The sequence below is a fragment of the Idiotropiscis lumnitzeri genome, chromosome 3, assembly GCF_059441095.1.
Source record: "Idiotropiscis lumnitzeri isolate Australia: NSW breed Sydney's pygmy pipehorse chromosome 3, RoL_Ilum_1.0, whole genome shotgun sequence".
In the NCBI taxonomy this organism is placed as follows: Eukaryota; Metazoa; Chordata; class Actinopteri; order Syngnathiformes; family Syngnathidae; genus Idiotropiscis; species Idiotropiscis lumnitzeri.
In genome coordinates this window covers 14,780,212-14,793,191 of record NC_142393.1, presented here as the reverse complement: position 1 = coordinate 14,793,191, position 12,980 = coordinate 14,780,212, and the positions used below count along the sequence as shown (strand labels likewise).

Below are 12,980 nucleotides of genomic sequence, written 5' to 3'. Positions count from 1 at the left end.
CTTTCTGTCTCAACCAGACACAGAAAAACATTTTCGTGCTTTATTTCCAGTGATATAGAGTGCAGTAATGGTCTGCAGCTGATCTGAAATCCTGCCGCCAGTCCTTACATACACCAGAAAACTGGACCGCATCACACCTGTCCTCAAATAACTGTCTACACTCAATTAGTTGTGTGGTCGTAGTGATTATTGCTTTTTAATTTTTTAAATGGCTTTTTATTGTACAGTATTACATTTTCTTAAATACATTTTTTGTACTACTTTGTGGTAGATTTGAACAAATGAGCTTTACTTCTTGACATTTTAATGTGAACTTGATTTTAATGCGCATTTCTAATATACATCTTTCTGTTCTAGTCAATGTACTGCAAAAAATAGAAGTGTGAGAAGAGCATCGGTTAGGACTATGCTTGGACAAAACAATCAGTTAACCTTTGCCTCACCTTCTGTTTTTTTTAGAGCATGTTTGTTCAATTATTTCCTCCATGCTGAGAAACCTCAAGTCCCAACAGAGAAGCAGACTCCTAAACAAGTTTACGGAAAATGACTGTGAAAAGGTCAGTCCTGTTGATCTCTTTTTTTTTTGCATTTCTTTTCTCCTTTGTGCAGTCTTTAGCTTCTGCATCTCTCATTAAAAGTAGTTTTTGGTGTGATGTGCGAAGTGGGGACAAAGCGCAAATGGCTTGTGAAGACAGTAATATATACAGTGCTTATACAAACTTGCGCTACTTTTTTAAAATTAAAAAGTAGCTCAGGAAAAAAAACTAACTGAAATGTGGTCTGTATAAAGAATTGCATGATCAACTTGTGGTAAATTAAAGTAATACACCAGCATCAGCAACATATATGGTATGATATGATAATAAATGACGGTACTCTATGACATGGTGCGTAGCAAAAATATCATTGTATGTATTTGGAACATTACACGTTATATATAATACTGGAATGAAACACTTTTTTCACAACTCCTGGAATCTGTTTAATGTCTGTACAATGTGACAAATCTTCGTCAAATTTTGTATGTACATACAATATGCCCCTTTCATCTTTGATCTGTGATTTTTTTTTTTTTTTAACCAGGAAAGAAAGTGTATTTGAAATGGCAGGCGAAAACTATTAACGCTCACTAAAAAAAACATAAAATTGTGAATTTAGAAATCAAATTTATCATTTCACTGCTTCATGATGTTATATTAATTTTTAGTCCACAATGGGACAATTTGTTCATAGCGCCACTGCGCAGTGTGCCATTCCTCCATGTAGGTATGTGCGGTGGATTATAAAAATGTCAAAATATATAAATTTTTTTAATTTAAAAAAAAAACATGAATCCAAGAATAATCTGTTAAAGTTTTGACACCGTTAACGTGATTCATAACCTGTAAGTCATTTGAAAAATCTTCTCTTTACAAAAAACAAACAAATGAGAAAATTAAAACCTGGCTACTTTGTGCTATAACTTCCTTGAAATTCCCCAAACACGTGTGAAAAATGTGTTATCGTCAGAAGAAACCAAGGCAAGCTGAAGTTTTTGGCCGTAATTCATAAAGGTGTTTTGTGCAAACACAACACTGCTCATCACCAAAAGAACACCATCCCTACAGTGCAGTTCTGTTTTTCTTCAGCTCGACCTTCAGCCTTAATCAAGGTGGAGGGAGGGCATTATGAATCACTTCATGTATTCTTAAGCAGTTTGACACATCTGCAGTTGTTGTAAAAGAGCTATACAAATAAAGATGAGTTGAGTTGAGTGTTCCTAGTATAGTCAATTTCACAAAACCTGCCGGGCTCTCAAGCAAAAAGCAAAAAATAAATAAATAAAAAAATGTAAAAGCCTACTAGAACATCTGAACTTTATTTGGGGTCAAATGGAGGTGCAAGTACAGTACGTGTTGACTCCCATTTAACGTGAGTGAATGTGATTTGTTGATTGTGAACACAGCCACATCCCCACTTGAGTGTGTGTGCACATGTGCGTAATCATAACATCTCAAATTTAAAAAAAAAATTGAGTTGGAGATGTTAAGCCATTTTGTTTTTATAACACAAAGACCTCGCATTCCAACAGGGGTTGTGGAGACTTTTTATATTCACTGTATATTCAGACACCATTTGCTCATATTTTAATTCCCTTATTACTGTTTTCTGTCTTGCCATATTTTCTCATTTTATTTTCTCTCTTTGCACTCACGTCTTTTCCCTCATGCAGCCCTAATTTTTTTTTTTTACAATTTGGCTTTTGTATGCTGCCACACTCGCTTTCTTTCTCCCCCGCCTCAATTTCTTTTTCTTGCCAGGTTGATCGACTGATGGAGTTGCATTTTAAGTACCTGGAGGCTGTTCAACAGGCTGACAAGAGGATCGAAGGGGAGAAACATGTAAGCGTGTCTCCTTTCACTGTCCAGCCATTCCTTCCTCCCTCTGTAAGGATTCTCTTTCTCAGTACCCCGCGCTCTCATTTTATACCTGCCTCATTGTGCTCCCTTTTAGTTGGAGAAAAACCTTGAAACCACCGTTATTTTATTTTATTTTTTTTGGTGAAACATTTACACGTATACAGTAAAGCTGGCGATATGAACCACAATCCCTGTTGTAAAGGGAAGGATGGTTGATCAAAAAATGTCACATCCAAAGCTATGTGAAAGAAGCTGACAGTTCTCCCTGATAACAACATGACACATTGTAGGAAAGGAAGGAAAAACTGCACTCTACTATGCAGCTCATATTGAGCTGTTTCCAATTGTGTCGCCGCAGCTGCGGAAAAGCCGAGACTGATGGAGACGTGTTGTTAGATAAGGTGGTCAAAACTTGACAGAAAATAAATAAGGAAGCTGGATCTGCTGTGACCAAACTATAAAGTAATTGTAATTTTTTTTTTTTTCCATAAAAACAGCAACGATGCATTAAATGGTGGAAAGTGGAAAGGGAATTTGCGTTCAAAAGTTGGACACAATGTTCCGATGACAGGAAGATTAATTTGTCAGTCAGACTGAGATTGCCTTGAAAGGCCAGACAGGTTGACATTTTATCTTCCTTCTCCTTCACTTTTTTTTTCATCCCAATGCGCCTCTGTCATGCTCTTGTTTCCTTCCCCCGAAAATGGCAAAAGGATGATTTGTGCGATAAGAAACCTTGTCTGCATGTGCACCACTATCTTAGAAGCCACACACTTACATTCCCCTTCCTCCATTCTATGACTCATGCGCAGATGCAGCCCAACGTGTAACACAGAGACATCTTAAATTTATTTTACGCATCAGTAAGACAAAAGGTTTCTTTCAGTCTTTACTATATTTCAGAAATATACCAGATCAGTCAGATAGAAGTATAAAAATATACTCCTGTCATATTACAGTCAACACGACATCCTTTGTTAAAGCTTTTGATGTGAAAGAAGTCATTACCTTTGCCAAGGTGGTTATGATTATATTTGTGTTGGCTTTTTTTGTCTTAAAATGTGTTAGTTCACAACTTGATTAATACATTTTTGATGTGCATATGTAAACACTGGTCAGCCACCCACATGTGCACACCTTTTGTAATGCCACCACAGATTAGGAGACATGATCGTAATAGGAGATGGAATGGCAGATGTCATTACCTAAACAGTTTTTAGGATGTTAATAGTTTGATTCTTAAACTTTTTTTTTGTAATTATTTTCTTTGTGAAAAAGGTTCAGAATTTAAAAATAAATTACATTATTTTCACAGCCATTCTCGAAGTCACAGGTTCCACTACATTAATGCCATGTAAGGTAAAGGAAGTATGAGAATTGAAATCTGTCTGTTTTTTTGTGTCGGGTGGGAAACGTTTTGCTGCACCCAGCCTACTTTTTCCTGTTTAAAAGTTGCGTTTTCAGTGGCAGAAATACAATAACACACGCAGAAATGTTTCTGCATTGACCATATAGTGAGTTTCTGGCCTTTGCTTGCTGATTCAAGTTGGTTATTTTATTTTTTTTGGTGCTTTTAACTAGGGTTGGCCGATTATATATCCCCATCGATATAGTCAACGTTGGTTTCACGTTGTGCAATTTTACATTACTGAGTATTTTTACTGCTTCGAGAATGAAAGCCGAACGAGTTCACTGAATGCCGCATAGTTGCAGGAAGTGATATAGATAAAATCGCTTTCAAAAGTCTTAACTTTAGCTCCTCTATTATTGGAACCTGATTGTTGTGTTCGACAAAATCGTCGACTAGCATGCATTTCTGCTTTCTAGTGACTTGACTTCAATTCAAGTTCAAGTGTAAATAAAACCATTCAAACTAAAGGTTATCTTGAGCCAATTAGAACTCCTTTCTACCGGTGACTTGAAAATGCTTAAGACAAAGGGTGCGAAAATCCCGATGTCTCCATGACTTGCAAGAACGCGTTAAAGACACCAAGCCAGGTACAGTATATCCGTCCCGTCAGCTGATTCGCGAGGTTTCTGCTGCTCCAGTTTATCTCTCTGTTGCACCTTTACCCTTGTAAGCCCGTTTATAAGGGCTAAACAAAAATGCATTTCTTTGCAGCATGACGTCCACTAGTTTCTCAGAGGATAGCAAAGAAAAAGCCATCTCCAGACAACAGTGGCCAGATAACCCCCCCCCCCCGCTCCCGAAATAAGCTGCTTATTTTATTGTCGTGGAGGTATCTCGTAACTGTTCTTCTCCCACCAGAATTATTCCATATTTTAATCTTAAAGCGACATTCCTATTTCCTTTGTATTACATTTACCGGACCTTCCTTTTCCCTGTTTTTTCTTCATTTTTTTTCGCAGTATATCTCCTTTGATCTAAACTATGTAACTGGAGTTTGAAATCAAAAAGGATTTTTAATGTACAAATCGCATGAGACGCCAAAAATCAAGGCAATCTGGTGGGAAATAAGGCAAGGCAAGACAGATTTATATATAAATTGAAGAAAATTTCCTACATGTGCTTCACACAAGCAAAGATACCGACAAGAATTTAGAAACAGAAGTCAGATTTTACATGAAGCATCATTTTGTAATTTTGCTCTGCTGTCACAATGTTTTTTCCTGATGGATTGTACATTTTTACCAAAGTAGCAGACAAATGAATTGCATTTACAACATCTATTCAGACGAGTTCTGTCACTATTTGATTTGGGGGATTTGTGAGTTTGCTTGTTATTCACAAGCACACTTCAGACATAGCAGTGTTCCACTTAAGTGAGTTGTGTCTGAAAGTCATGCGAATAACTACTCTTAGTCTCTAATGTGAGTTTACTGGGAATACAGTGTGAAAGCAGCTGAAATTTTTTCATCAGGTCTTTAATGAGCTTATACAACCTCATTTTTTTCCCAATAAAGCCTAATAAAGAACTTGGCTCAAGCACAAAGTCTAAGGTTTTGGAAAATGCAAATGACATCAGCTTCATTTTCCATCAGCAGGGTATCACAGATGATGACCCACCACAGGACTAATGCTTAAAAATTCTCGAGCAAAAATAGTTGCACACATTGAGAATGCAACATCGGCAAATACATTCAGTGGATAAAAAGTCTACACACCCTTGTTCAATGCCAAGTTTAGAGCTGGGCACATGACCCCTTTTTTGATGGGCAGGCTCATCACACGTATGAGGGCCGATTCGTGGCCTGGATTAAATCAACCTCTGGCCTTTCTGATCGAACCGTTTTTTTTTTTTTTAATTTGTCACCCCCGCCCAAAAAAATGGCGTCCGACCGGGCTGGAGGGTCACCTAGTGTGACGTCACGAAATGTACACCAGGGCAGAAAAGAATCCGCTGATAAAAAAAAAAAAAATTACTATGCTGCTGCTTCGCTAAATCAAAACAAAAATTAAAGGAGTCACATTGGTCCACATAAAAATCAAAATGCTCCAACAAAAGTGTTTTCTTAAATCAAAAACTTGTTTTGCTCCACAGCATGTGATCGCTTTCTCTAACTCTTTGCAGCTACCTAGTCTTTCTGCTTTTTTATTCCTCTTTTGGAAATCAAAGAATCACTTTCATACAGCCTTTGTACAGACTGTAAACAATTTAAAGTAGAAGCATAAGAATTTAGGCGCAATATTGAACATCAATTATTGTGAACATAGGTATGCTTCCTGTAAATTGTAAAGAACGAGAAAAAGTCCCACTTTGTTCGTGACTTTTATGCCGTGTACGTTAGCTAGTATATGCTGGAAAAGCTTGAATGATAAAAGTGCATTGAAAAATCAGCTATTCCTTCAGAATGTGACGTTGCCAGTAGCTATATGGTTTTGCATTCCAGTATGTGTACGTTCAATGAATATTTTTCTTGCGCTTTCGCCATCTGATTGTGTCGTGTTAATGAGCTGCACTGCAAAGCCATCATTGGGTTCAGCACTGTCATCGATCTTTAAGGACAAGGCCGATTAAATCCGAGGGATGCAAATGTCACATGTGACGCCATTAAGCTCCTCACCGGAGGCTATTTGTTTTTATCAGGAAAGCTTTGAAAAGTTGCCCTTTTTCTTGATTTACTGTGTTTGCCTTGTTAAGTTGTTTTCACAAAAAAAAAGTCACTCTCCGCTGGACTATAAAAGATCACAATTTGGCTTTCGGTGCACAGTTCACACTCACCAGCAAGTGTTTGCATACACCTTCAGCATTTATCTTTAACGTAATAACCAAGAAATCAGCTCGACATGATGCAGGATGAGAAAAAACACTTAATTTTCACTCGCTCTCTTCTTACCGAGTTAAAATGGATTATTTGTGTGGCGCTCCAGTGGCTTACACACCAATTCCCCTCTCCCTGTCACGTCCGCTACTTACTCTCTAATGGTGATTAATGTTGCCTGTATGTGTATTGGCAGCACCATGTTATTGGCATACTGACGGGGTTGTTAAGATGGATAACTATGCAAGTGTGCCCAGATGTGAGCGTGAGTGTGTACTGACTGCTTGCCGTTTAGCAGTGAAATCAATTGATTAGTGTGTCTGGTCAGTGATGAAAATGGATTTGTGGAAGAACTGAAAAACAACACTGCAATTAAAACACTGCACTTGTTGTGTGTATTTCTTTGTTTTCAGGTGCTTTGTTGTGTTGCAAGAACAATAGAAGCTTGTGATTTGTAATTTGTTTGCCGTGTCGGGCTCCCCTGTGGATGCTGTGGTGTTTCCATTCATACTGGTTTGTCAGTGGTCGCCAATAGGCTTAAAACAAGCTGCACATCTTGTGGAGGGATGCTTATTTTTAATTTGGAAAGAGGATCTGCACATTCCCAGTGCCCTATTGAATGATTTGTATACATTTGTTGAAAATAGCATGTGCCGCGGTCAGCGCAAGATTTTACAGACAAATGTAATTAGTTTTTGAATAATTTAATCGCAGTGGGTGTGTTTCTCCAAAGGTGTACTTGATGCACCTTACGTTTGGCCTGAGTGCCACTGTTGTTTATCAGGACATGTCACTTAAGGCTTTAAACCATGAATGCAATTATTGTTGATTAATCGACATGCGTGTGTGCCTTTAGGAGATGGTTCGCCGTGGCGAAATCCTTGATGACAACATGGAGGGTGAATTTTACCTCCGTCGACTGGATGCTGGACTCTTTGTACTTCAGTCCATATGCTACATAATGGTGGAGATCAGCAACTCCGGGTTATCCCAGGTACACAAATCGTCAGAAAGGCTCGATTGTGGTATTTGGTTTTCGTGTGAAAAGAAAACATGCGTTTGAAACACATGAATAAGTCGAACAGACCAGATTTCAGGATTGGAAGTGACTTTTGTGAAGCGAATGCCTTGTACTATATTCAGACTACTAATTGGGAAGGAAAAAGTGAGTAAAAGCTTATTGTATACTTACTCGTACAGGTGCCACTTCTTCAACAAGCTGACAAATTGCTCCTCCCTCCCTTAATGTTGGCTATTCAAAAGACCTGTGATGACTCTGATGTATCATGTAAATTTGTCATCATTGCGTCAGTCACTTTACTCATGAATCAATTGGAGCACAGCCTTTCTAGTGTCCGTCAATGAATGATTTAAATACTTCAAGTGGTTGTTAAACCAAACCGGCTAAAGATTTTTCAGTGGACATATTGAACAAAAATAATTCCTGCGTCAATTAGAAGCACACAAAAAACGTTATGATTAGGAATGGATCCTTGGAAAAATGTCTCCCCTGTAGCGGTTCCACGAATTCCTGATCTATCAGATCCGATCAATGAGTGGGAATTTAGCTCAAGTACCTCGAGTTTCTTCTTATTTATACTTCGATGTCATCTTTCAAGTTCTGATCTTCACCTTTATATTACAGAGGTTTTATAGCGTATTGTCTGTCTGTCTGAATTTAGCTGCAGCAGAGAGTTCATCAAATTCTCAACTTAAGAGGAGGCTCTGTCAAAGTCGTGCGCCACATCATGAGAGGTGAGTCATTAAAGGAGCTCACTACGTGGCCTGAAGCACCAAAAACAAAGTGGTGATGTCATCATCAGTTTCAAAGACATTTCGCATAGCTTTGTTCATTGGATATTTACTTTTCTTTTATTTCTAGAGAACATATATAGAGGAATAGTATAGAGAGGAATAGTATGACGTATGAAGTGTTGATTAGCTAAAAATTAAAACCTCTTTGCTTTGTATTATGAAGAATTTCAGTTGAATTTCAATAGGATATTCGAATATCCCACCGAAAATTTTAATTAAATTAATCAGGTATTGGGATTTACAAAACTTTTTTTTTTGTCTTGGTTCAGTCAATATAGGAAACAAATAACATTTCCTTTCATTTTTAGATATTTTTACTTAAATTTACTGTGCATTGAACACTATTTTCCACTTGAGAAAGATTAGTGAGATTTTAGACAAATTTCTCCCCAATCGATTTTTGTCAGACTACATCAGAAGCACAGTAACAAATTTGCTGGCTAAAACAACACACTTGGGTAAGACTGGTTTGTCAAAAAGTGATTAGTAGGAACGGCAACTGTGTCAGGCTATCATTTACGTCTGTTAATATGCCTTGAAAAGTAATGCGAGAGCGCTTGCTAAGCACATCGAGGAGTTGGGGCTTTTCTGAATTTCCTGCAATAAATTGCCAGTGGGCACTTTGGCGGGCAAGCCCCGCTAAAAAAAAAAAAAAAAAGTCATTTGCCATTGGGTATACGTGTGTTATTGTTGGTTGGAATTGGCAGGGGGAAAGGGCGGCAAAACATTTCTTTCGACTCCTGAAAATCATTACAAGTGATTTGACACCCACCCAGAAGAAAAGCAAACGCAAAACCAGAGAGACTGGCTGTCCTCCCCTCCTTTTCACCGAGGGGCTAAGCTGTTGCTATGGTTGTAAGCCACAAATATCGACGTCGGTTAGCAGTCTAGAGAAAGCTTCACATAAACGCTGACGTGCTGTTGTTTCCAGTGTCGTCATTAATACGAGCATTGAAGTTGGGATGTTTAATTGAACACACTACAAGGACAAGCTATTCAATGTTCAAACAGAAAAATTGGTTGTTTTTAGCAAATAATCATTAACTTCTACAATAAAGTCTTTAAACTAGTGTTATGATCAAATATCATGTGTTTGGTGTCCCCCATGCAGCATGTAGTCATTTAAATAGCTCAGCCATGTAAAGTCGGGCAGCCACTCATTCTGAAAACACATTTCTTCACAAAAAGAGTTGGACTCATTATTAGGATTTGTCTCCTCTGGCACACTAACTATATTGGGGAGGAAATAAGCACTGATAGTCTTCTTCGCCATTAATCATGTTTACAAGGGTTATGGGAAACCTGCAGGTTCGTGCCACAACCCCGAGACGCTCCTCGTTTCACACATTAGCCAACAGTGGTCAGTCACACTCCCGCCCCTCACTTGGCGAAAACACTCTGCAAAATATGTAAGGGCATAGAAACACTGCTCAGAAAAGGACAGCATTTGTTTAACAAAAAAAAAGACACATTTGCGACTATTCTCAGTTGAACAATCAACAGACTGCAGTGTGTAAAAGAGAAACAGAAAGAGGCCTGAAGCCAGCAGCTATGTTTGTTTCTTCAGTGTGTCATCTGTCGTTCCTATATCATTGTGTGATAAAGCTGAAGAGACTCCACTCACACCCCCTCCGGCCCTGGAGCGTGTAGCAGGGTAGATAGAGCCATCCGTCACGCATGCTGGTGCCAATGTGTCAATTGTCATTGTGTGGGGAAATGTGTTGCATTTGCCTCTGATTGTATCTGTGCAACCAGACAGTGTGTACTGAGGTTTTTCTCTGAGTGTGTGCGCATATTAATGCTGTCACACGGCATTTCGTTTACATTATCAAACCTGTCAAGAACAAAATGTTAAGTATACATTGAAATGTTTTTTTTTTTTTTTTTCATGGCCACCCCCTGGACTAATGCGAACAGCAGTACTTAAAACATTCATGTCTATGTTGCGCTCTTGAAAGATTCATGTGGCCTTATTGCGTGAGACGTTTCAAGGTTTGTAGCTCGTCTCACAGGTTGTCTATTTGAAATAAGCATACAGGCGTATTTGTGTTGCATAAAAGATTTGTGTTTGAGGTTTCGGCGTGAATAAAATAGATTGGGACTAAATCCTACCGGAGGGACAATGTCAGCCACAATCACTTTTCAGATGAAGGATGATCAATGATTTAGACTCCCCCCACCCCAAAGGGAATAATGGAAATGACTCCATTTCAGGGTCAAGATACCATTTTGACAAAAGCTTAAGTAACTGGTCGGGTAACCTTTGAATATTTATAACTGTTGTTCAAGTGTAAAAAAAAAAAAATTGCACTCACACATGACTTTGTTGCAGCGTGTACACTGTGATCAAGAGTGAGGATTCATGCTGGCTTGAGTTTCTTGTTTCAAAAACAGAAGGTTGCCTTATTATCTTCCTATTTTTTGACTTGGCCGTATTTTACTAAGTGGCCAGAGGCCACATTGTATTGCCATCATGATAGTAATGCTCTGATAAAACCCCACCAGATGGTTGACTAAACATAGCTCCAAAAATGAGCTGGCAACCTGTGTCAAGGTGTCCTTTGTTTTGTGGGATGGTTTTGTGACCCAACTTCCACTCATCTCTGATATCCTCAAATAATATGGACGATAGATGAAACTATTCCTCATAATTAGTTGTTACATTATTTTATTATTATTTTTTTTTCAGTTTGCAGGACACCAGATTCCTAAAAAAAACATTTCTGTTTAGTTTCCTAGCATAGGCACATCATTCCAAATGCCTGACCTTTATAATAGTGCTGCATACTCATGTATGTTGCCATGGCAACAGAATAGTGGCATACCAGTTGGTTTTTATCTTTCTATTTCGTGAATGTGTCACTTTTTATCCGCTTGCTGAACTATTTTGTCAATGGGTCAACTGATAAGCCTTCAACTATTTTGGAGCGCTTTATAAAAATCCGACAAAATAATCACAACATACTGCTGCCATGTCTTCCAGTAAAGTTGTCTTAAGCCTTTTCGCTCTACTCTATTTTTATTCATTTTGTTGTTCCTGGGGTCTGATGTGTAATTCCCGCCTCAGAGGATGGTGGAGACCCCACTGAGGCTGCAGCTGCTGCAACCTTCTCTTTTTGCTCGGTAGTCACACACAAAATAATACTTCTGGACTATTACGCTTAAGAGCCGAGAGGACTTGTTTCGGTGCATGTTCTGCTTTTAGCCTCTGTGATAAGAAAGCTTGTTTTACATATACAGCTGCAAAACGTTTTAACATCCTTAACATCACTGGTTGAGCCGAGACATGTGCAGCACATTTACATGATTGAATTCATTTGGTCTTTCCCTCAAACGACTTATTTTCCTTCACATTGTTTTCTGCGCGCTTTATTCCTACCTTGATCCACGAGCAAAACTTGTATCGTTTCAAAGTTCATCCGTAAATGACGTTTGAATGCTTCTTCAGTCCTTCCTGCAGAGCTCGATGTCAATGTCATTACCGTATGGTTGTCATCATCCTCAAGCTGTCACGTCTATGAACCTGTCTGTGTCTCATTTGCAGAGTACGCAGAGAGCATCGGGGATGGCAAGAGTGAAGAGTTCAAAGAAGCAGAACGCAAAAGGATCATGGACCTTTTAGAAAACTTTTAATGTCTTTTTCTCCTACACACACACAAAAAACACAATTCTGTTGTATTGGGGTTCAGTTGTGGTTTTGACAAATGGTATTTATCCAAATTCCTGTCACATATTGCTTTTGAAGTGGTTTTCCTTCCATTTATGTTTGAAACATTGCTATAGTCAAAAAAAGCTCTTTTGGATTGACAGATGTAAAAGTTTTTTTCTTTTCATATTTAGCCTGGACAAAATGTGCATAACAGAAGCTAAGCAAATTTAATAACATATTTTTGTTTGCGGTAATCAAATGTACTGTGCGGGTCTTAGAATAATAAGTACCACTCAATACTCATGTTATTTTAACATGCATGGAAAAGAATTCCCACTGAACCGAAATAATAATTATGTGTAATTATTATTATAGACTTTGTCAAGCAAAACAGTCTCTGATTTTTTTTAAACAAACCTTTGTTTCAGATTTAAGTTGAAAATATTTTCTAATAAAACATTTGGTAATAAAATCATGATGGCACATTTTACTCCTTTGTTAATTGTTTTAACTCAGCCATTGCACTGAAGATATTCTCTCCCATTTACGCATTTTTTTATGTGCCTGGCTTGCACGTGTTGAAAGTGCAGCGATTCTCCCATCCGAACTCTAAGAATGAAGTCTAAACACGCTATTAATATGGCGTTTGTGGAATGTGAATTAAGCATCAAAATCGCCCCATCCATCTCAGAGGGTAGCCATTTTGCAACTTGCTGTCAAGTGAAAAGGACATCGCAGTTGCGCAAGGCTTAATGCCAAATCAAATAGAAAGAAATCACACATGTGGACTGAATATCTGGCTCGATGGCAAATTTGTGGATGAAAAAACAATTATGTGGATGAGTGGTTGGGAGTGAATTGAAACCTTACTTCCATGCAGAAGATGACTCGAA

The 12,980-nt window shown here is 38.3% G+C and overlaps 1 protein-coding gene across 1 annotated transcript in view; it reads left to right on the top strand.

Moving 5' to 3' along the window:
* ctnnbl1 (catenin, beta like 1) overlaps positions 1–12,577 on the top strand; it is a 31,157-nt gene extending 18,580 nt beyond the window's left edge. The window contains exons 12-16 of the mRNA XM_088290711.1: positions 460–557; positions 2,301–2,381; positions 7,480–7,617; positions 8,306–8,378; positions 11,983–12,577. Of these exons, the coding sequence (XP_088146837.1) occupies positions 460–557; positions 2,301–2,381; positions 7,480–7,617; positions 8,306–8,378; positions 11,983–12,071 (479 nt within the window). The 3' untranslated portion in view covers positions 12,072–12,577. The remainder of the gene's footprint in view (positions 1–459; positions 558–2,300; positions 2,382–7,479; positions 7,618–8,305; positions 8,379–11,982) is intronic.
* Positions 12,578–12,980: the final 403 nt, after the last annotated feature.